The sequence below is a fragment of the Ursus maritimus genome, unplaced genomic scaffold, assembly GCF_017311325.1.
Source record: "Ursus maritimus isolate PB19 unplaced genomic scaffold, ASM1731132v1 scaffold_20, whole genome shotgun sequence".
Lineage (NCBI taxonomy): Eukaryota > Metazoa > Chordata > Mammalia > Carnivora > Ursidae > Ursus > Ursus maritimus.
In genome coordinates, this window is record NW_024424453.1 from 9574673 (window position 1) to 9599180 (window position 24508).

Consider the following 24508-nt stretch of genomic DNA (forward strand, 5'->3'; position numbering starts at 1 on the left):
TCCACTCTTACTACCCTTTTGGGGGCACCCTTGCCTGCTGATGACATTGCGTCAACTTCAACCCTTCAACTCCCCGTTTCTGTCTGGCCCACGAAAGCAGGGGCATCACACAATTCCTGGCCCCGAGTTCGGGCCCTGCCCTTCCCCAGCCTAACGACAAACGCTACCACAACCGCCACCACCTCCAGAGGCTGTACGGCGTGATCCACGCGGCCACCTGCGCGGGGCGGCCTCCACCAGCCCCCACGTGGCCGCGCAGGCCCAATCACCGAGGCCCACGCTTTCCAGAAGGCCGCATGCGCTCACAGAGCCAGGGCTCGCGCGGCGCCCCGCCCAGGCCGTACGGTGCTTCCGCGTTAATCCTCCCATGAGGTCCCGGTCGCCGGAGTTGCGGGTTCCTACCAAGCTTTGTTTCCGAGCTCGGCCTCGGGAGCATGCTCTGATTGGCTTGCTCTGGAGGCGGGGACAGGACTCATTTGAGTCTAGGACCACTTCCTGAGGCGCGAGGCAGGAAGTTATCTGGTCTCTCTGGAGTCCTGGGGAGAAAGTGCTGTCTGCTGCAGTGGTGGCGGCGAGAACTGGAGGTGGGTCGGGAGACTGGCCGTTCGGTCTCGCCGCAGCCAAGGGCCCGTTTTCATCGTAGCACCACGGCCCTCTCCTCCAGCCCCGAGCCCGGCGCGGCTGCCCGGTGGGCTCCTTCAGGCTCTTTGACGCCGCTCCAAGGGGCACCTACCCGGGCATCGCCTGGGCCTCCAGCCAGGGGACTGGCTCCCGGCCTCAGCTCTCCGGGCCACTGTAAGAAGTGCCCTTACCACCCCTCGCCCTGTCCTCCTCCTCCCAGAACCATCGAGACCCTGGTCCAGAGCGATAGCCTTGGACCTGGGACTAGGCGGATCCAAGACGCTCAGCCCCGGCACCCCGCAGACGGGGCTCTGCATCGTCTCTGATATGTCACCCACCATCTCCCACAAGGACAACAGTCGGCAACGACGACCAGGGACTTTCAATCACTCTCTGGATATGAAGAGCGGTCCTCTGCCGCCAGGCGGCTGGGATGACAGTCACCAGGAATTGGTGGGCGGGGAAGGGGACAAAGAAGCTCTTCTGCGGGATCCCGGCACTGGTGACTTCTCAAAACCCCCACGGAGCTGCCGGGCCGAATTAAGCAGCATTTTGCTGTTGCTTTTTCTTTACGTGCTTCAGGGCATTCCACTGGGCCTGGCGGGAAGCATCCCACTCATTTTGCAGAGCAAGAATGTTAGCTATACAGATCAAGCTTTCTTCAGTTTCGTCTTTTGGCCCTTCAGTCTCAAATTGCTCTGGGCCCCGTTGGTTGATGCAGTTTACTTTAGGAACTTTGGTCGTCGCAAATCTTGGCTTGTCCCTACACAGTATATACTGGGATTGTTCATGATATATTTATCCACTCAAGTGGACCATTTGCTCGGGAACACTGATGGCAGAACCCCCGATGTGATTGCTCTCACTGTGACATTCTTTTTGTTTGAATTCCTGGCCGCCACTCAGGACATCGCTGTGGACGGTTGGGCGTTAACTATGTTATCCCGGGAAAACGTGGGTTATGCTTCTACTTGCAATTCAGTGGGCCAGACAGCGGGCTACTTTTTGGGCAATGTTTTGTTTTTGGCCCTTGAATCTGCCGACTTTTGTAACAAATATTTGCGGTTTGAGCCTCAACCCAGGGGAATCGTTACTCTCTCAGGTAGTGTATTTAAACTGTTTTTTATGCGGTTAGGTTTGTGTTACATTTATGAATCCTTTTGACAGAGCGTGTGACGTTGGAGGCAATCTCATAATTTAATTTGCTGGAAAGTATTTTGTGGGAGATTACCCGAGGTTAAGTTTTCTGCTAAAATGAGCTTCAGCCAGAATGAGTACAGGAGAGCAGTCATAATTGATGAGTACCCTGCAATGAGCAGGGAGAGGCAGCTCATCCAATAACGTTGTGTGAAGGCAAACAAAACTCTCAGTCTAGGGAGCTGTTGACACTTGCTTAATACATAGATGCACGTTTTTTAAAAGTCTGACTAGTGTGAAGGTATGAATCCAGCCTGACTCCTGTGGTTTACATTTTCCATTTATTGGATTGAGATTTCTAGTTCCATACTGGTATACCAAGAGTCCTCTTCTTGCCTTCTGGTGAATAGCATAGGGTTAATTTATTCAGCATTAATGAGTTGGCCAAGTGACAGGATTCTAAGGGCCTCCTATGAATAGAGCAGAGTCCAACCCACACGAAATAGGAGAAATGAACATTTACAGGGAGCTCAGGGTTGCTAGCTTGTGAGTCGGGCTTCACACTGCAGATAACATTTGACCTTGTTGAATTATAAAATTCCATGTAGTGGGTGAGTGGAGTTCCAGAATGCACAACACCAGGTGGAAGTGCACTGAAGCTGCGAAGTACAAAAAGGTACAGGACAGTACCTACCAAGTTCAGAGTGCCTGAAGCAGTAGTTGTGGGGACCAGGTTTGGGAAATGGTGATGAAAGAAAAGTTGTGACCCAATTAGTAAGATTTTCTTGAATTGCTGTGGGAAAGAGTTTTTTAGTTTATCCGGTAAGCAATTTTGTGTAAGTTCTACAAAATTTCCCCTTTTTCTGAATAAGTAAAATATATGTCCTTGGAAGGTTTTCTGAGTTTTTGTTTTTTTAAGCTTTCCTAACAGTTAGAAAACAGAAGTAAAATTAGCAATATCGGGAATAACCAACATCAGGAATACGGTAGAATTCTTCATTCTGATAATGATGATGAATTTAAGTGATTCTCTTGAAATTTAAGCAGTGCAGCTTTCTTTCATCTTCCCAGTACTAGCTTGGGGATTCCAGACAGGGTAAATGTCAGGGGTAGTTGTGTGGTGAGGGAAGTGTGAGGGTTATATAGTAATATTTGGGGAGTGTGGAGGGTGGAGGGATTCACAACTGCACTACTCATCTCTTGAAATCTTACACACCTCCTCCGTTCCCCCACGCCCTGTAAGGGACCCCCTTTTCTACCTCTTCAAACTGCTATTGAGCCACTACTACTGATGAAATGATAATTATACTTTTCCTTAATTGGTTTGGGGCTGAAAATGGTTGAGAGATACGGCTTTGCACTTACATAGATTGGTCTCAAAGTGTTCTGGGGGTCCCACTGCTGCTCTATGGATAATTCTCTGCCTAGAAATATTTTGTGAATGCATCAGATTAGCACCTTACTGCGTTTTATGCATCCTTTCATTTTGTACTGGGACTGTTCATGTCACCAGGAAGGACTAATGAAATGATGTATTACTTAATACGGGAAAGCCTCAGAAGAGATGTCAAGATTTAAGAGGTCGTGGAAACTAAATTACTAACTAGGTAAATTACAGCTTTCTCTAAGTACAAGAGTGATTGATAAAACATCATTCCATGGGATGTCATTATGCATTCAGGAGCCATGTTAATTATATCCTGCTTAGCCACAACTGTTCCCCAGTGGGAAGATCAAAATTGTGCTACATTGGATTTTTATTTACACTGATTTGTTATTTTGAATAGCTGTTTGTTCTGTGGAATTTGAACTTTGTTTCCAGGAAATTGTAAAAGTAGCTTACTATTTAATTTAATTTTTTCTGTGTGTGGTAGACTGCTGTTTTTAGTTCAAACATTTTAGTAAGTTAAGAGTTGACGAGTTTTCATTCTCTTCTTTATTTTATTTTATTTTTTTTTAAGATTTTATTCATTCATTCATTTATTTTAGAGAGCGAGCAAAATGGGAGAAAGGCAGAGGGAGGGGGAGAGAGATCCTCGCTGAGTGTGAAGCCCCAGGCAGGGTTCAGCCTCAGGTCACTGAGATCACGACCTGAGCTGAAATCAAGAGTCAGGCCAAATTTGGCTTGCATCTTTTTTGGTAAATGAAGTATTATTGGAATGGAGGCACTCATCTGTATCAATGGCTAGTTTTGTGCTTACAATGGCAGGAGTTGAGTCACTGCAACAAAGACTACATTGCCCGCAACGCATAAAATATTATCTATCCCTTTATGGGAGAAATTTGCCACCCACTAAACTGTCACATCTGGTATTGCACTACCTCTACCTCTCTACACATACGCTATCCTCCTTTATTAGAAGTGCTGGAATTGAAGTGCTGCTGTCTCTCCTGTCTTCTTGGGCTTTGTTTCTAGCCCCTACTATTTTTTTCAGGAGCCTTACACTTCTCTCTCCTGTATTTCCCACTTTATTGCCTCGAATGAATCCTCAACAGGTAAAATAAGAATTTAGCATACTTCATTGCTACCTGTTGGAGTTATATTACTGTTTTTAGTTCTTCTGTGAATTTCCAAACTGCTGGTCTGCAAGCCATGTAAGGCCTACAGACATGTTTTCTGTGACCCATTCAGTGCCAACATTTAAAATTGGGAGATTTCACTTTAAAATACAGATTTCTGGATTGTTTTGAAAAAATCAGAAAATATGGCAAGGACAAACCTAAGTTTCCTGGTGGCAGTAGTCAGCTGGAGTTGAGTAATAGCTGCCCTTTAAACAAGCAGTTGTGTTCTCTTTTTCTAGATTTAACTTGAGATGATTTTTTTCCCCTCTCTGTGGCTTAGTGTTTCTTTAATCCTGTAGATTCGTTTGAAATGTCTGATGATCCTTGGTTTTACTTTTCACATTTTTTTAAAATGTTTTTTTATTATATTATGTTAGTCATCATATAGTACATCCCTGGTTTCTGATGTAAAGTTCGATGATTCATTAGTTGCGTATAACACCCAGTGCACCATGCAATACTTGCCCTCCTTACTACCCATCACCAGTATATCCCATTCCCCCACCCCCCTCATTCTCTTCTTTATGATTGTACATATCATATTTTTAGCTTCTATCTTTCTGGAACTTAGTAGCAGTGTAACAAAAAAAAGAAAGAAAAAAACCCAGCATTTTTTAGGAATTTTAAGAGCACAGAAAGAATCATGAAGGAAATAAAATTGTTTAGGTAGTAAAAGAAGAGCCAAAACACTGATGCAGATGTTTAGAAAATCAGAATTATGAATTATAAATATGAATTATGGCATATTTTAGAATTGTAAAATATATTCTCTGATTAACACTTTGTTTTGAGTTACAGATAAATAGAAATGGATTATATTGAGAAAAGACAGTTTTTGCCATTTAGAAAGCAGTAATCTAAGTAATAAATTTAGAACGTGAAGGAAAAGATGAGAAAAATCCCTTAGAAACAAAACCTTGATTATGCAGAGATTGGCTTTTTGGTACTTCAGGGAGCCAAGGCAGTCCTGAACTCAGAAAGGAGCTTTTTCTGTCCTACCCCCTTAGTTTTCAAGGATCTTTAGGAGAAAAAAGAGACAACCTTTTGAGCTGCAAGAGATGATGAAAGTAACCCTGAATAACACAGATATTAGAACATAGTTTTATGACTTGGAAAGATCATATATTCCTTTTTTTTTATAATTTAGATTCTGATTTGTATTTTTGGGAGCTGATTTTTTTTTAAATTGAGGTAAAATTAATATATAACAGTATTAGTTTCAGGTGTGCAACATAATTCAGTTTTTGTATATAATACAAAGTGGTCACTGCAGTAAGTCAAGTTACCATCTCAAGTCATTCTTTTCTCTTTTAAAGATTTTATTTATTTAGAGAGAGAGTGTGAGCATGCACACAAGCTGAGGGGAGGGGCAGAGGAAGAGGGAGAGAGAGAGAGAATCTCAAGCAGACTCCCCACTGAGTATGAAGCCTGTCCATGGGGCTTGTTCCCATGACCCCGAGATCATGACCCAAGCCAAATCAAGAGTCAGATGCCCAACCAACTGAGCCACCCAAGCACCCCAGCCATCTCAATTCATTCTTATAGATGAAGAAACTGAGGTCAAGTGCCTAGTTGGAGGTAGAAATACAGGATTCCCCCCACTATCTGAATATAGAGCAATCTTAGAAAACTTGTAAGCTAAAATGGCATAAAGCAAAAAGTATCCACACTTTATTTTACAAAAGACCTACTAGTGTCCAACAGTTGGTAGGAAGCTAGGGAAAACCTCCAGGAAAACCTTGAAACCTAAAATATAATTTGTGCTGATTGGGCTTTTCTACCAGAGGGAAGTAGCACTCTTAACTGCTGATGCCTAAAAACATCAGCCCACTTCTGGAATGATGGCCTAGAAATGACAAAAATATTTTTGTTTTGCTTATTAAGTGACCTGTGGCATTTATTCACTTAGTGCCTGTTTGGTGCTAGCCATGCAATCGGTGTTAAAATTTGAGAATTCTCTACTCCCAGGGAATTTATAATGGGACTTTGCAAACCAAAATGATGGACTGAGCAGATGGACAGTATAAATGAATCAAGTGAGTTGGTACAGGACTGTAGGGTTGGACGGGACAGTGATGACCTGAAAAACTCATGCCCATCTAATGGTGGGGAGCTTCAATTTTCAATAAATTGTTGTCTTATGGCAGTAGGATCCTAGGATTGCCGAATCTTATTGGTATTCAAGAGAAGCTGGAGCTTTCTTTTTTGTTTATTTTGTAATTTTAAAAACATTTATTAGACTTATATGAAATATGTCTTTAGTCTAGATCCAATCTGTGAACTGGTGATTGAGGCCTATTCCTCTAGAAGCAGTGATAACAATAATGAATAGAGGAAGTGATTGGAATAAGGAGCAGGGTATTTGGGTTGGGGCAGGTTAGGCTGATACTGGAGAAGAAAGCTAAACATATTAGAGCTTAAGAATTTGTCATATAGATAGGCATGAACATATAAGAGTCAATCAGAAAAAAAGGAAATATTTGGGGAAAAAACTGATGGTGAAAGAAAAGCTAATCAAACTGGCAATGAATATAGTTAAAACAGGATTTGTAAGATATTCTTAGAACTAGGAAGAGAGCGGGACCAATTATTTCTTACTTAGTGATAGGTTTCTTTGTCGTGCTTTCTGAAGCAGGACTCAGTATATTTTGCGTGACCAGAAATGCTATTTAGAATGTGGCCAGGACTAACTGACCCATTTCTAGATAGACCAGTTATATTTAAATAGTCTGTAATACATTCTTTAGCGTGTACATCTAGACTTAAAACAGTCTCCTGCATTCTCAGAAGGTGAAATTACAGAGGTAGAGAACAGATGGGCAGTAGCTAGAGATTGGATGAGAAGAAGGTGAGTTTAAGTGGATGATAGCATGAGGGAGTTTTGGGGAGTGATGGAATTGTTCTGTATCTTGATTATGGTGGTGGTGATTTGAAATTTATACATGTGTTAAAGTTCGTAGAACTGTAAGCCAAATAAACTTAGTTTTACTGTATAATAATTTTAGGAGCCTTTATAAAAATAAAAAACCTAATCCATTACCTTAAAAGCTAATCTCTGGGTAAATATCATACAAAGTATATAATATAAAATCCTTGAATTTAGCTATCCTTTGCCTTGAACGGAAGAGGTTCATAAATCTGGTGGATCTTACATCTCCATACACACAAATGGAGCAAATTTGAATTTACTTTCAAATATTGGGATCCTAGTAGTAAAGTGAGATAAGTAGAGGAATACTGGAGCTAGTAGATTCAGGAAGGATTAGATATTAAAAACTGGGGCCCACACCCCAAAAAAGAAAGTCTTAAAGCCTTTTTTCTTTTTAAAACAAAGGAGAAATGGTACTATGTGCTTTCTTTGTCCAGTAAAGAACTGTGGGATTGCTTTTGTTTGGAAAAGTCAATTTATAAGATATACTCTAAACCAAAAAATTATTTGATTTTATTTGGCATATATTTTACTCTGAATTTCGCTTCTGCTTTTATTGAAATTTATGTAGAGGCTAGTTGAATTAGCCTTTATTATAAATTTATCAATGATAGAATCATAGAACCTCTCTAATTACAGGCAGTCTCCTACTTTCATTTATAGTGTTCCTGAAAACTGTAATTTGAGAAAGCAGAATAGACTTACCTTATAAAAGGAGATGTTCTGTTCCTAGAAAATTAGAAATAAAGAATATAAAACCTCTGATTTCACCTATTTTTTTAAGACACAATCTTGGATAAATCTGGCCTTTTATACATGTTCTTTATATATATTTTTAAAGATTCTACTTTTAAGTAATTTCTCCACCCAGTGAGGACTCAGACTCACAACCCTGAGATGAATAGTCACATGCTCTACAAGCTGAGCCAGCCAGGTGCCCCTATATGTGTTCTTTAAATTCATCCTTTTAAAAAATTACTTTGTGTTTTTTAATTTGGGGTTTATATTTTACATTGTATATACTATATTTGTATAGGAGGTCACAAGTATATAATTTATGCATGAGTGTGCATGATGTAACTTTTTTATGGATGGGGTGCATATTCAAAAAACAAGATTTTAGTTCTCTTCCACCATTTCTATTTCTTGGTTTGGTGTTATCTAAGGATTTTTTTTTTTCAAATTTCATTCTTTCCCCTCAGTTTTGAACACAGTCCTTACTGGCTGAAGTCCAGTGGCGATCAGTTAAAGCTACAGAATAGGTGATTTCAACATACCTAAAGATTTCTGTCTGTTTTGGTTGTTTTATATTGTCTTACATTTAAGAGCTACATTTTTTTTTTAATACCATGTTTGGAAATGTTTTGCCTCAGGGGTTTTTTTTCTTTTTCTTTTAGATTTTATTTATTTATTTATTTGACAGAGAGACAGCGAGAGAGGGAACACAAGCAGGGGGAGTGGGAGAGGAAGAAGCAGGCTTCCCGCTGAGCAGGGAGCCCAGTGCGGGGCTGAATCCCAGAACGCTGGGATCATGACCTGAGCTGAAGGCAGACGCTTAACGACTGAGCCACCCAGGTGCCCCTGGACAGAACACATTTTAAAAAATTAAAAGAATGATTCACTTCCATCCATTCAGTGATAGAGGCGCAGAGTTAGCATGAGATGGGAGCACTAAATCTGTTGGCTTCTAGACCTTGCATCTTGGGCTGAGTTTGAGCCCAAATTTTGGGACAAGATGGTCCTTAATAGTAAAATAGCTGCTTAATCCAGTCGTTAATTGAAGAAACAATCTCTTCTACCCAGAGGAAAGCCTAACATTGTTGGAGTTAATGAAAAGGTGTGTGCTCTCAAACATGGCTTTATCTTCCTAAGGGGTTAGGAAGATTTCAAAATTCGGTTTATATTTACTTGATTTTTGTGTTATATGCTATCTTTTAACATCCTAATCCCCAAATCAGAAATGAATATATATAGTATATAGTCAGATAGCATTTTCTGGGAGGGCTGTACAACAGCATTGATATTTTGAATAAATGCTTCAGAGAAAGATTTGTGGCACAGAAAAGCCTGTTTCTGTTAAGACTCAGCCAGTGTCCCAGGGCCAGTCACGCTATTTCTATTTCAGTTTCCTCCACTGTGAAAGTGAGAGTGTCGGGCTGGATAATGGATGTCTAAAGTCCCTTCATGTTCTAACTTGTGAAATAGATTGCTGTGCCAAAAGCAAGAAGGTAAAAGGAAGGCCTGACATTTAGAACAAACTGAAAGTTTGCTTTCCTGTCACTGACTTCTGAAAGACTAAAGTTAATTTCCAGGGGCGCCTGGGTGGCACAGCGGTTAAGCGTCTGCCTTCGGCTCAGGGCGTGATCCCGGCGATCTGGGATCGAGCCCCACATCAGGCTCTTCTGCTATGAGCCTGCTTCTTCCTCTCCCACTCCCCCTGCTTGTGTTCCCTCTCTCGCTGGCTATTTCTATCTCTGTCGAATAAATAAATAAAATCTTTAAAAAAAATAAAAATAAAAAAAAAAATAAAGTTAATTTCCATAGTGTGAAAGTTCCAGGGAGAGAGAATTTGATCTGAGCTAAGGATGTCAGACAATGCTTCTTAATCTTCGTCTCTTCTGATGGTGACAGACAGTGAGCCTACACCTAGTCCAAAGGTTCTGGGGACCTAGTCCAAAGCCTTGAAAGCATGAAAGCTTTTTGAAGTCTGATGTTTTACCTTAAAAAATTCTTGGAAATTTTGCCTTCCCTGTAATGTATATATATATTTTTTTCATTAAAAAGGCTTCCCTCTAAACTATTCAGTAAAATGAACTCTTTGGGAAGATGCACCATGTTTATTTATCCTGTGGGTTTGCATACCCTTTGCCATACTACCATACAGGGAGATGGAAGTCGGGAAGGGGAGTATAAGTATGCCGAAGTATCTAAGTTCCAGACTTTGTGGTTGGAGCTAAAATGGGTGTCTTCTCAGGTATATCTGGTTGACAGGAAAGAGAGCCTACTTGTTGTGGATAGGTGTATCTGAGCATCTGGGTAGTAAAATGGAAAACATCATTGCTTTAGGATCAGATCTGAGTTTAGACCCACCTCTGGCACTTTGTGAACTGTAGTACTGTTTCATTGTGTATAAAGTTAGGAATAATACTTGTCTTGGAGAGTGAGATTTATTGCACTGTCCTGTGTTTTGCTTGGCACAATAGGCACTCAGGTGCTAGCTATTATATCCTTCTTAGTTACTGGTGAATTGGCACATGCTCTTAAATTTTGCATTCATGGGAGCACTAGATAAGATCTAGTAGGCACTTATGTATATTTAGTTTGACCTATGGTCTTTGTCCAAAAATCATGTTTATGAAACTTGCATATCAGCTTTGATGTCTTAATCATATATATATATATATATATATATATACACACACATCATATTGCTTTTACAGATGAAACAATAAGTCAAAATTCACCAAAATGTTAGTAGTGAAATACTTAGATCATTTTTGGTAATGATATCTTTACAGTGGTTGGTATAATAGACTGTGGAGTTCTCTAGCATCAAAGCAGTGTTAAAAAATAATAGCCAGTAGTCTGAAGATTATTACTATTTATGGTAATTGTGTTCATAAAACTTATTAATATATTTTCTGGCAGTGGCTAAGCCTCTTTTTCTGAGCTATTAGCTTCATTCTTCTCTCTGTGTGGGCTATTGGGAAAGCCTTTGAACTGGGGCTCTGAAGTGATGCATTGTCACTCCTTCCTTCTTTTACGTGTAATGTTATTTTATCCAAAGAGCAAAAAGAAATTAGAAATAATCTTATCTGCAAACAGTATTGAAACCTGTTTAACTTGTTCTTATGTTTTTCTCCTGGTATTGGAGTTTAGATTGTAGATGGAGATTTTGTTCATGAAAATTCGGAGAATATACTAAGCAAACTTAAAGGTGTTTTGCTTAGTGAACTGGAACTCTTGAAGTAGTATATAACTTAAAATAAAAATTAAAGAATTTTTAATTAATTTTCACTTAACATTTAATTAGAGACCATTAATTGAAATTTCTAGTGACAGTGAAAGTAGCATAGGTTTTGTGTGGGGGTTTTTTTAGTTTTTTTTATTTCTTTTTTTTCTTTTTTTAAAGTAGGCTCTATGCCGAGTGTGGAGCCCAACACCAAGCTTAAATTTAAGACCTGAGATTGAGACTTGAGCTGAGATTGGGAGTCAGACTCTTAACTGACTGAGCCACCCAGGTGCCCCTCAGGGTATATTAAATTGCTAATTTAAACCAAATGATGAACAAAAATTTTCTGAATGAGAATAGTATTGTAGATGAAATATTGTAAACAAGTCGTTATTTGTGACATTTCACAGAATTTAGAATGCAAAAATAATGAAAAGTAGCCTCACTTAAAAAAATGATCTTTTTTTTTTTTTTTAAATATTTTATTTATTCGTCAGAAAGCAGGAGTGAGAGCACAAGCAGGGGGAATGGCAAGCAGAGGGAGAAGCAGGCTCCTGGCTGAGCAAGGAGCCGGATGTAGGACTCGATCCCAGGACCTTGGGATCATGACCTGAGCAGAATGCAGACACTCAACTGTCTGAGCCACCCAAGTGTCCCAAGAGAATAATCTTTTTTTTTTTTTTTAAGATTTTATTTATTTATTTGAGAGAGAGAGAGCAAGCACGAGTAGGGGGAGGGAAGGGAGAGGGAGAAGCAGGCTCCCCGCTAAGCAAGGAGCCCGATGTGGGGCTCAATCCCAGGACCTTGAGGTCATGACCTGAGCCGAAGACAGATGCTTAACCGACTGAGCCACCCAGGCGCCCCAAAAGAATGATCTTAAATTGTTGTTTGTTCTTTTTGAACCAGATTGTAAAACACTACATTAACATAAACGAGAAATTATGTTATTTTGATGAAACTTAAGCATAAGACTTGTATATATTACTGCATTTTTTGAAATGGATACCTTTGTGTTTAAGAATGGTTCATGTTTTTCTTTTCATAACTAAAATTATATTTAAAAAATAAATAAAATTAATTCTAGATTTATCATGGTAGAGAAAAGAATTCACTCCAGAATATAAATTTCCATATATGTTTAAAGACTTTGAGCTTCTTTAATTTGCATAATTTGAATAGCAGAGACTTGGTTTTGATTAGGCTTGTGGAGACTAAATAATTAGCCAATTCCAGTAGATTCTTATTTCAACATTAACTTAAAAAAATCATTATATAGGCAATATGAAATAATGGAAAGAATATGAAACCCAAATTCAGAAGATTTAGGTTCAAATTCTGCCTCTTAATTATTTGACCTTTGGCAAAGATTCAAATATTCTGAGCTTCTTTTCCTATGTCTACCTACATAGTAATAATACCTGCTTTGCCTATCTCACATGTTTGCTATGAATAACACAAAAAAGAAGCGTTTAAATAGTAAGGTGAGGGGCGTCTGGCTGACTCATTTGGTAGAGCGTGCAACTCTTGATCTTGGGGTTGTAAGCTCAAGCCTCATGTTGAGTGTAGAGCTTACTTTAAAATAAAATCTAAAAAGAATTAGTAAGGTGAAGTTGGTCTAAACAAATAACTCCATTTACCTCCATCGTAAGTGAGATTCAAGCTGTAGTGAACACAGCAGTTAGCTTGAGTTAGCGCAGCAGCAGAGCAAGACTAAATACAAAGGAAAAACCCCGACTGTAGAATGCTTGCTGTACTTGTTTTTGAAAAGAGGTGAATAGGCTCCATGAACAGTTAGTCGTGCTACATGAGCAGTAGAATGAAAAGTAAACGCATATAAAACTGAGTACAATTCTAGAATGTTAGAAGTAGCAAGCATCTGGGATTTTCTAGCCAAGTCCTCTTATTTTACAGATGAAGAAACTAAAACAGGGTTATCCAGTAAGCCTTGTAGTGGTAAACTAAGATGCATTTCTCGGGTGGTTAAGGAGATATAGGTTTTGAAATTAGTTGTATAAAGGTGTGAAATCACAATTTTACCACTGATTTAGAATGTAGCTTCAGGCAATGTAACCTAAGCCTATTTCTTTATCTGTAAATTGGGGCTTAGTATTAACCTAATCTATTGGACTGTTGTAGTAGAGGAGATATGCATATGTAAAATGCTTAGCACACTTATGAACATGATATATACTCAATAAATGGTGCCTCTAATATTACTATTATTTTTCATTATTGCACGGAGTCTTTCAGAACATTATTCACTCCCTGTGCTTAATTTGTTCAAAAAAATGGCTAATGGCCAAGCTCTATTTCACTGAAACAACCCAAAACAGTACTTCTCATGTGTCTCCACTGTGCATGTACAAGTATGAGGGAATTCCATCTGTGTCACACTATTGAAGCCTATTCTAAACAGATTAAAAACATTAAAAAGTTTAAAAATAAAAGTTGGAAGATCTAATATAAATGAGCATGTTTGTTGTCTAAGTTATAATTTAATAAAGAACTGAAATGGCATATGTGCTTAAGAAATATGATTGATGGAGAAGAGCATGCGACTCTTGATCTAAGGGTTGTGAGTTTGAGTCCTACGTTGGGTGTAGAGATTACTTAAACAAACAAACCTTAAAGAAAAAGTATGACTGATAGATCTTATGGGGTATGAAAATCATCTGTCACCCTAGCACTTTCCGTGAAGAAAATGACACAACAGACTTGTTTCATTCAGCCCACAAATGTCTGTATTCCTTTTCTTTTTCCTCGTTAAGTATCCCTGTCTATTTTGGTCTATGTAATATATGTTTAACAGAGGCAGGACTATCTTGTTCATCTAGTATGCTTGTTATGTTGCCTTGAACATGATAGGCACCTAAGTGTTGATTTTTTAACAGATTTAGTGGAAGAAAAGTTGTATACAAAATTTAGTATCAATGCAAATATGTCATTTCAAAAGTTAGTTATAGATGTTAACATTTTTAATTTCAGATTTCCTTTTTTTCTGGGGAACTGTGTTTTTGATAACAACAACTCTAGTTGCTCTTCTGAAAAAAGAAAACAAAGAAGTATCCGTAGGAAAAGAAGAAACCCAAGGAATCACAGATACTTACAAGTTGCTTTTTGCAATTATAAAAATGCCAGCAGTTCTGACATTTTGCCTTCTGATTCTAACTGCAAAGGTAAGAGAATTATAAAGCGAATGTACCACCCTGCTATAATTACCAATATCATGGAATACTTCATTGCCTTTTCCACTACTATTAGAGTGTAACAATAAAAAACAGAATTTTCTGTTTATCAAGTTTGTTTTAAAAGGTGTGGTGATATCAAATCTGATTTCAAAGTAACCTAAACGTCTTGGAGTCTTGAAAAGAATTAAGCAAATTTGAAGTGCTTTTAATAATGTGAAATTTTATTTAATGAATGATATTAATGTCTGGTATGGAAATGAATGCCTTGAAAAAAACAGCTCCCTACTGTTATAATGAGTGTACATTTAATGTCAGAGGTATAATTATTTACTTAGATAGTGATTTACGAAGATACGGAAATATATGTTTTAGAAGTCTATTTAAAAATTAGTTGACTTACTTTTTTTAATGTTGGAAAGAAATATACCATAAATAAATGGGGATTTTGGTAACTTTTATTTTATTCTTTATGTTTTCTGTATTAAGATGTCCCAATTAAAAAAAAAAAAATGTCCCAACTCTATAGTCCAAAAACATTTTAAAGACATTATGCTAGAGGAAAGGTAAGTATATTTTGTTATAGTAAGATATTGCTAGTGTTAGAATTAATATTCCTAAAATCTAAAATCTGTTATAGAGTTTCATATTATATATCTAAAGCTGTCTTTATAAACAATTTACAGCTATCTTTTGACAACCCTGAAGTAAAAATTGGTAAAAATTGGAGCCTCGTTTTTGAAATAGTGAATTTTTCTTCCTCTCTAATGATAAGGAGGGTTACATTTTAAAGAAACATTGAGAAGGTTAAACTTAAAGAACTTAAGATTCAACATTAGGAAGTAATGAAGGGCTCAAGGAAGATAGTAGTATTTTCGAATTATTGTATCATTTAAACGTAATCATTGGTAACACTTTTGGTATATTTCCTTCCAGCCCTCTTTTTCCCCTGTGTGTGTGTGCATGTTATGTGTGTGTGTGTGAGTGTGTGTATATATATATATAAAGTGCTTTATATATATAAATATAATTAATAAGTTATAATCAACAAATTAATATTAATATGTATTTATATATATACAGATATATAAATAAAAGTGGAATTGGATCATACCATATATAATTTTTATCTCATTTTTGTCTTATTACTCCATATTCCTTATCATTAATAATTTTTGGAAACGTGCTTTTTAGGGGCACCTGCATGGCTCAGTCAGTTAAGTGCCTAAGTCTTGATTTCACCTCAGGTCTCCATCTCAGGGTCATAAGTTCAAGCCCCACATTGGGCTCCACACTGGGTGTGGAGCCTGTTTAAAAAAGAAAAGAGACTTTAAGAGCTATATAATTGTCACAGTGTATAGATTTACTATAATTTACTCATTTTTCTGTTGTATATTTAATTTGCTTATGTTTTTTAATTACAAAAATACACTAGTGAGGGGCGCCTGGGTGGCACAGCGGTTAAGCGTCTGCCTTCGGCTCAGGGCGTGATCCCGGTGTTATGGGATCGAGCCCCACATCAGGCTCTTCCGCTATGAGCCTGCTTCTTCCTCTCCCACTCCCCCTGCTTGTGTTCCCTCTCTCTCTGGCTGTCTCTATCTCTGTCAAATAAATAAATAAAATCTTTAAAAAAAAAAAATGCACTAGTGAATATTTTTGTGTATTTCCTTTCAGTAGATTCTTAAATAGGCAATTAGTGGGTCAGTGAATATGATCGCTAAACTGCTTTTTAAAAGATTACAATTGCACTGTTGATAGCATTCTATAAGGAGGTGCTTCAGTTACAGAATCTAGAATCTAATGTCCCCCTTTTAAAATAAACCTCGCCAAAAGTAACATCTCTCCTAACTTTTAATGTCATAGGTTAGTTTTCTCTGCTTTTGAGTTTTATAATAAATGGAATATCCAGTATGCATTTTTATGTCTGGCTCTTATATTCCTTCACTTAACATTATATTTGTATAATTTATCCATATTGTTATTTATGGCAATAGTTTTGTTCATCTCGTTGCTTATAATATTCCACTCTATAAATATGCTATAATTTATGCATTCTATCAACAAATGTTTAGTTATTTCTACTTTTGGACTATTATGAATAGTGCTGCTATAAATATTCACGTGCATTATTTTGGTGAACATGAATGCACATTTCTGATGGGTAAATACCTAGGAATAGAATTGCTGGGTGATCAGTGCTTTAGTGGATACTGCCACACACTTTTCCAAAGTGGTTGTTTCCATTTTCCCTACTGCCAGCAGTGTAAGAGAGTTCCAATTGCTTCACAGCCTTGCAAAGACATATACTGTCCTTTCAAATATAGCCTTTCTGGTAGGTGTATAGTGGCATCTCATTATGGTTATAATTTGCATTTCCCTGATGATTAAAGAGGTTGAGCATCTTTTCATATGGTTATTGGTCATTTAAATATCTAGAGCTGCCTTTTTTTTTAATTTATAGAATTTTTATATATCCTGGGTGTTAGATTATATGTACTACAAATATCTCCTACTATAACACTTCTAAGATAAAGTAAATCTTGAAGTCAATTTGTATATCTAATTTTTACAAAGAAAATGGGTGAAATAGTAGTGAAATTCTTTCATGGATTTAAGTAAAATATCTTTGGCCTTTAATTTTTCTATGGTGAAATTTGCCCTTTGGCTCCATTCCAAGAAGTACATACTATTAGCATTCCTTTAAAGAATGTTTTTTTAATATAGTTTCACACTTATAGAAAATGTGCTTATATAGTTGAAAGAATTCCCATATGTCATTATCCAAATTCTCTAATTGTTAACAGTTTCACTTTCTGTATTCTGTAGATTTGTGCTCTATTACATATTTCTTCTGAAATATTAGAGTAATTTGTATGTATTGTGCCCCTTTATCCATAAATTACCTTGAGCATATATTTCCTAAGAACAAGAGTTTTCTTTTCCAAGCCACAACTTAATAAAAAATTAAGGAATTTAAATTGATCAATACTATTATCTAATCAGTCTATACCCAGATTTCACCAGTTGTCCCAGTAACAGCCTGTATAACTTTACTCTTCCCCCCGGTCAGGGATCCAGTCCAGAATCACATGTTAGATTTAGTGGGTATCAGCCTTTTTTTGTCCTTCATGACCTGGATGTTTTAAATTTTTCTGTAGAATGGCCTTCCATTTTTGTGTGTCTGATGTTTCTTTGTGTTTAAGTTCAGGTTATGCAAATGTGTCAGAAATATAGTAATCACCCAAGTAATATAGTGATGACTTTGGGGAATTCTATGAAGAGCCTTATCATGTCCCTTTATTCCACTAACTGTTGTTAACTTTGATTACTTTGTTAACCCATTGTAAAGTTACTATTTTTCCTTTTGTAATTAAAAACTAATTTATGGAGAGATACTTTGAGACTCTCTAAATACCTTATTTCACCCCAAACTTTTGTTCACTACTTTTAGCGTCTTCTTTTTTATTTGTTTTTAAAAATTAAACTACAATCTTTATTCCCCTTCATTTTATTTAACCCTTTAGATAGAATGTTTTCTCAAAATTACTTTTGAAATGTTAGATGACTTTTGGAAATTTTATTATGATCAAATTCATTAAAGAGGTGTATATGTGGCAGTGATGCTTCATTTTAACCAGATTTTATTTGTAGTCAATTAAAGACTTTTTAAAACTTAAAACATAGAAATCAGTAAGTTCGGATTTGAATACTGTTTATTGTAAGAGATTGAACTTTTTGAAATGGAAATTTAGTTGTAATTACAGCCATCTGCAGTTCCTAAAAGTGCTGAATTTTCAGTTGTTTTCACTGAATATTGTCAGTAGACCATAGGACAAAGTATGCCTTCTGTAACTTAATTGTTATACCAGATAGAATAATATATTTACTTGTAACTGCTGTAAATCAATAATGAGATTGAGGTTTTTGGAGAACTTACATATGCTTGGGGAAAATATTTTGTAAATCACAAATTAAAATATTTTTTTGTTTTTATATTGCAGATTGGTTTTTCAGCAGCAGATGCAGTAACAGGACTGAAATTGGTAGAAGAAGGAGTACCGAAAGAACATTTAGCCTTATTGGCAGTTCCAATGGTTCCTTTGCAGATAATATTGCCTCTGATTATCAGCAAATACACTGCAGGTCCCCAGCCACTAAACATATTTTACAAAGCCATGCCCTACAGGTAAAAATGAAATAAAACCTTACTAAATAAGAAAGGTTAAATGAGGAACATTCATCAATATCACCAATATCTGTGTGTAAAGTATATATGTGGAAAAAGACTTGAAAAGCATCTTTAACTGCAGTATCATTTATGTGTACTTTAATCTCTTTTTAACCTCCTAACAGGTTTTAAATAACAGGCTTTTTTCACATAGTAGACATACAGATTTCTGTTTTTGTTATTTTTTAACCTAAAGTGGAAGTCAGCTCCATGTTTCTTTTTCTATAGATTATTGCTTGGATTAGAATATGCTCTACTAGTTTGGTGGACTCCCAAAGTAGAACATCAAGGAGGATTCCCTATATATTACTATATCATAGTGCTGCTGAGTTATGCGTTACATCAGGTAAGCTTGCTGTGGTTTTCTTGGGGAGTAAACCGGTTTTGGAAAATAAAGAAAACATTTTTCTACAATTGCCTTGAAATAATGATAATAAATTTTAAGATTTAAGCATGAGTCTGACACTGAAGAAATTGTTTGACAATGAACTTTAAAACTTTGTGGCTTTTGATTTATTGAGCTCTATTTGTAGAGAGTTTTTTCATTTCATTTACTTTGTTCATTCAACCAGTATTTGTTATATTACAGAATTAATTCCAAAGCTAGTAATTCTACCCTTTCTAAGTGTTCCTCAGTCCATCCCTAGACTTGGGTTCTTTATTCCTTCTATTCCAGATGCCTTTTCTTTCTGAAAGTCTTGAGAAATAATGATGGCTACTGGGCGACAGATCCCAGGTTTTTGGTTTACATTCTGTACTGAAAGTTATGACTCACTCTTTGTAAATAATACATACATATTATGTGTGTGTGTGTATATATATATATATATATACATACACACACACAAATATATATGCACGTATATATACATATACATATTCTGTACATATATAGAAGAAAGATAACATTTCAAGATTTATGAGACAAACTGAACAGAATTTTGATTTTGAAAGTTGTGTGTTAATCTGCTCTCTCTTTCTTTGTTAGCTGTGTTTGTAATCCCTAGCCTCATCTAAGCTGCTCTTGCAGAATGGGGTTGTGTTCTGGGGGCAAGTGATTCAAGTAAACTTGTAGACGCCTAGCAGTAAACTTTGGGACTTCAGTGCAGTTATTACAAATGTGGATTTAAGAGTCACTTTGGATTTTTCTATGGAACCTAGTTTAAACTCTTTAAAAGTTATAATTACAAATTCCTCACTTGTTTTTAACCGAAACCTAAAAATGTGGCTACCAAGTAATCTCAATGATTTTTTATATACAGTTATATCATTTGGGAGAACTCCATAATGGATCTGTCCAACTAATTGTATGTTTAAAGAAGTGCTTTAACTCAATAAATGTATCATTATCTGTGTAAGTAAAGGAAAACTACATTGTAGTAGTCCAAAAATCATTTCTTTGGCTTTGGATTCGATTAGAAAATTTTCTAAAGTGTAGCCATTGGGGCACCTGGGTGGCTCAGACGGTTAAGAGTCTGCCTTTGGCTCAGGTCATGATCTCCAGGTCCTGGGATTGAGCCCCATGTTGGGATCCCGGCTCAGCGGGGAGTCTGCTTTTCCGTCTCCCTCTGCCTCTCCCCTGCTCATGCTCTCTCTCTCTGTATCTCTCTGTCTGAAATGAATAAATAAAATCTTAAAAAAAAAAAAAAAAAGTGTAGCCATTGATGCTCAGACAGCCAGACACTTTCTGGGAAAAACTGTACAAGGCCAAGTAAATTTGAGAGATGATACCTGACATAACCCCTCTTTATGTAGCATCTTAATCATCAACAAATATTAATTGGACACCTATTTCATGCCAGAAACCATTCTAAGTGCTAAAATATAACTGAATAAATCATGCCAAAATCCCTGTCTTTAAGGAGTTTGTATCCTAAAGGCTTTCAGAGGCCTATGGTGAAAGGGACCTGTTCATTTTTTATGTAACTTAGTGTTTCTCAGTCTTTTTTGACTCTGGAATACCTTTTCTATGAACGCCCCATGGAATAGTATTCAAAGGAAAGCTATTTTGGAAACCTGGTTTGTTTCCATGTTTCTAAATGGAGGGTTAATTCTAAATGTTATCTTTCTTCTATATATGTAAAAGAAAAAAATACATACAATTATATATTCATTCACATATATACTTACAAATATACACACAGGGTTATTTAGGGACAGTACAAACATGGGATTTTGCTAATTGCTGTATGCATCCTTCAGTGCTACCCTGTTTGTCATTTTCTCTATCGAGCTTTCCTTGACTACTTATTGTAGAATTAATCTCTCATTTGTTTAGGCCCCAGTAGCACAGTGTGTGTACTTCTACTTACAATACTTACTGCATTTCATCATAATTATTTTCCCAGCTTAGAATAAATTCTTCAAGGGCACAGAGAGACTGTGTCTTATTCATCTTTTTATTGCCATGATCTGGTCTGGCCAATAGTAGGTGCTCAGTAAATCTTTGTTGACTTGATTTTAATAAGGGTCATGAAAATTAATTTTCAGATTTATGATTTTGATGTTCTTAATTCAGACTCTTTTTTATAAGGCCTAATTATGCTAAAGATGTTTTACATTTTCCTTGTAGGTTACATTGTACAGCATGTATGTTTCCATAATGGCTTTCAATGCGAAGGTTAGTGATCCACTTATTGGAGGAACATATATGACCCTATTAAATACTGTGTCCAATCTGGGAGGAAACTGGCCTTCTACAGTAGCTCTTTGGCTAGTAGATCCCCTCACNGTGTGTAGGAGCATCAAACCAGAATTGTCGAACACCTGATGCTGTTGAGGTAAGTGTGTCGTAATTTTATTTATTACTCTGCGTCCTCTGCCTGCTCTGCCTGCTGCTGCCCCTGCTTTGTGCTTTCTCTCTCTCTCTGACAAGTAAATCAATAAAATCTTCTTAAAAAAAAAAGATATTAATTTTCAGGGGAACCTGACTGGTTAAGTCTGTGGAGCATGCCACTCTTGATCCTGGGGGGTGTAAGTTAGAGACCCACGTTGGGTGTGGAAATTACTTAAAAAATAAAATCTTAAAAAGAGAGAGATTAATTTTCTTATTTTGCCTCTAGAAGTACTATATCTTTTTAAAAAATCATATCTGCCTGTAGTTTCTTCTTTTTTTTTAAGAGTTTATTTACTTATTTGATGAGAAAGAGCACAAGCAGGGGGAGCAGGAGAGGGAGAAGCAGACTCCCTGCTGAGCAGGGAGCCCAATGTGGGGCTCAATCTCAGGACCCTGGGATCATACCTGAGCTGAAGGCAGATGCTTAACCAACTGAGCCACCCAGGTGCCCCCCATAATTTCTAGTGTAGAAATCTCTGTGTATTTCTTTTTCCTGTCAGAACTTAGGGTTATAACACTCAAATCAGTAAGAGTAGCTCACTTGAAGATGCTTCTCAACAAGGGAAGAGCAGTCTCTCTCCCCTTTACCTTGAGGATCCTATACAATGGGTACTTAATAAGTGCGTAATTAATAGCTAAGTTTTGTAATGATAGAAAAAGGGAAATTCCATTGACTATTTGTGTAACAATTGTAGCTAACCCTGAATGGTTAGCAGTCTATTGTTAAATTATTTCAAATTAACATTAGCCCACTTCTCGAGTAGATTCATTGGAAATTTCTTCACATTTCCCGAATATGAAAAGCTTTATCTTAAGAATGGAAAATGAGTATTGTTTACAGCAAGATCTGAAAAATGTTTTCAATCCTGTTAGTAGCATTAGAGAGATTAAGATATATTAGCATATTTCACCATTGAAGTGAATGAAATGTTGAAATGATTTAACAAAAATACATTTTGACAGGAGCCTGGTTGGCTCAGTTGGTAGACACCAAGTATCATAGTGATATTTGACCTCTTGGTCTCTGGGTTGTGAGTTCAAGACCCATGCTGGACTACTTCAAAAAAATAATAATAATAATAAATAAAAAATAAAATACCTTCCAAAAATATTTTTTTATTAATCCCTTAAATTATGAAGTAGAAACATCTAAATTGATGAATACTGCCATTTTGAAATTGTGAAGTATTTATTATAATTTTATTTTTACAGCTTTGCAAAAAGCTTGGTGGCTCATGTGTTACAGCGCTGGATGGTTATTATGTAGAATCCGTCATTTGTGTTTTTATTGGATTTGGTTGGTGGTTCTTTCTTGGTCCAAAATTGAAAAAATTACAGGATGAAGGACCATCTTCGTGGAAGTGCAAAAGAAACAACTAACGCATTCACTACTGGACATTCTAGGAAGGTAACTAGTTTCATTTTAATTCAGACAGCTATGATAATCAGTGCAGGAGTATAAAATAATATTTTAAACAAGAAAATTATTAATATAAAATGCCAAATGATTAAAAAATAGAGACTCCCTGTATAGTTGATTATATTTTCCTTGCCTTGTCAGTGTATTTGAAGTTTACTTAAGGTCAGGAAATTGGTTCTAAAACAAGTTTTCTGGTCTTGTTATTTAATTTATATCTTTTTAATTTACTGACTAAAGTATGTTTTAACCTGCAGTGCAGTAGTCATGAGTGGTAACCATGCGGTCAAGTATTGTGAACAGTACCTATCATTGAGCTGTGTTTAAAATTTTGGTACAATATATTAAATGGAACAGAGCTTGATATTCAGGTACTAGTTACAACTAGTCTGGCTTTATTGGCAGTTAAATCTTATTTTGAATTGCAAATTGGTTAAATTCTATGTGGAATTTGCTGAGAAGAGAATGGAGACTACTGAAATGCCACTTTAGTTGTTATTTTTCTGACCATAACCACATTGTACTAATGAATCTGTGTTAAAAAGACTATTTTAAATGTATTTCCTGCTTTTGTAAGCATTAAAGATTTATAAGAAGATTATTCAAACTATTTTTTATAAAATGAAAGCTACGATTTTTAATGTAATGATTCCCCTGTCCCCCTTTTTTTGGAAGATATTCTGATTCCTTGTTAACTTTTACCCTAAAGCTTACATATGTTTTTGTCATAAACGCTTCATGGCATACAGACAGCTCATGAAGGGATCTAATTTAGTGTTGTATGTATGTTCATGGCAAAGTTTTGAAAATAAAAAATGTTTTTCTTCAAGCAGTTTTTTTTTTTTATTACTGAGAGAAAAAGAACAGTAAAGCTTTTCGATTAAATAAAATCTAAATGAGTAATACCATAATTTTAAAGACTAATGCTTAGAGGGAGAGAGACAAAGACAGTTTTGTGCCTTTGACAAGTTAAATTATGTTGTGGAAGAATGTTTCTTAATTAAGCACTTTACTAGTGAGAAAAGATCTCACAGTTACTTTATATGAAATCAGGTACTGTATTTCCACTTATTAGAACACAACCTTCTCTTTGTATACTGTAATGTCTGGTGGAGGATTGCTATCCCAGGAAAATTAAGCTTTTGAATACTTTAGCAATTCCCAACATATTAAGTACACCCAGTAATAAGGTTCTTTGCATATTTTGTTTTGTATATTACTCTCTTTAGAGATTATGTAAATCCTTCCAAAGTTATAGAAAAAGAAAGATTAAGTTGAGTCTGACTTAATTTTATCCTTGTGGGAAAAGATATACTAATTTTTGATTTTGTTAATTTTATAACATAGGTTGAATTTTAGAGTGGGATTTTATATAAGTAATGGAGGATAAAATGGGTGGGAGAAAATGGCACTCAGCATCTGAAGAAAGATAGAGGCAGTTCTCTAGAACTCATGCATTGCCATTGGAAAGCCAGTTTTGGGCATCGATGTCAGATCCTGAAGATTCTCCTGGAAAATCCTCCTAGAAACAAGGAAGCTACACCAACCCATTCTACCATACTTTGTCACATGGGTTGTCCATTATCATGTATTATAATCAAAATGTTTACTTGAATAAAGAAAAAAACCCACTTACTCTCA

The 24508-nt window shown here is 36.5% G+C and overlaps 1 protein-coding gene across 1 annotated transcript; it reads left to right on the forward strand.

The window, feature by feature from the left end:
- The first annotated feature begins 502 nt into the window (after positions 1-502).
- SLC33A1 (solute carrier family 33 member 1) lies at positions 503-24508 on the forward strand. The gene is given in 8 exon segments (XM_040636644.1): positions 503-1723; positions 14187-14377; positions 18388-18572; positions 18843-18960; positions 21187-21344; positions 21346-21394; positions 22663-22858; positions 24215-24508. Coding segments are annotated over 7 exon segments (1644 nt in total). The 5' UTR covers positions 503-948; the 3' UTR covers positions 22831-22858; positions 24215-24508.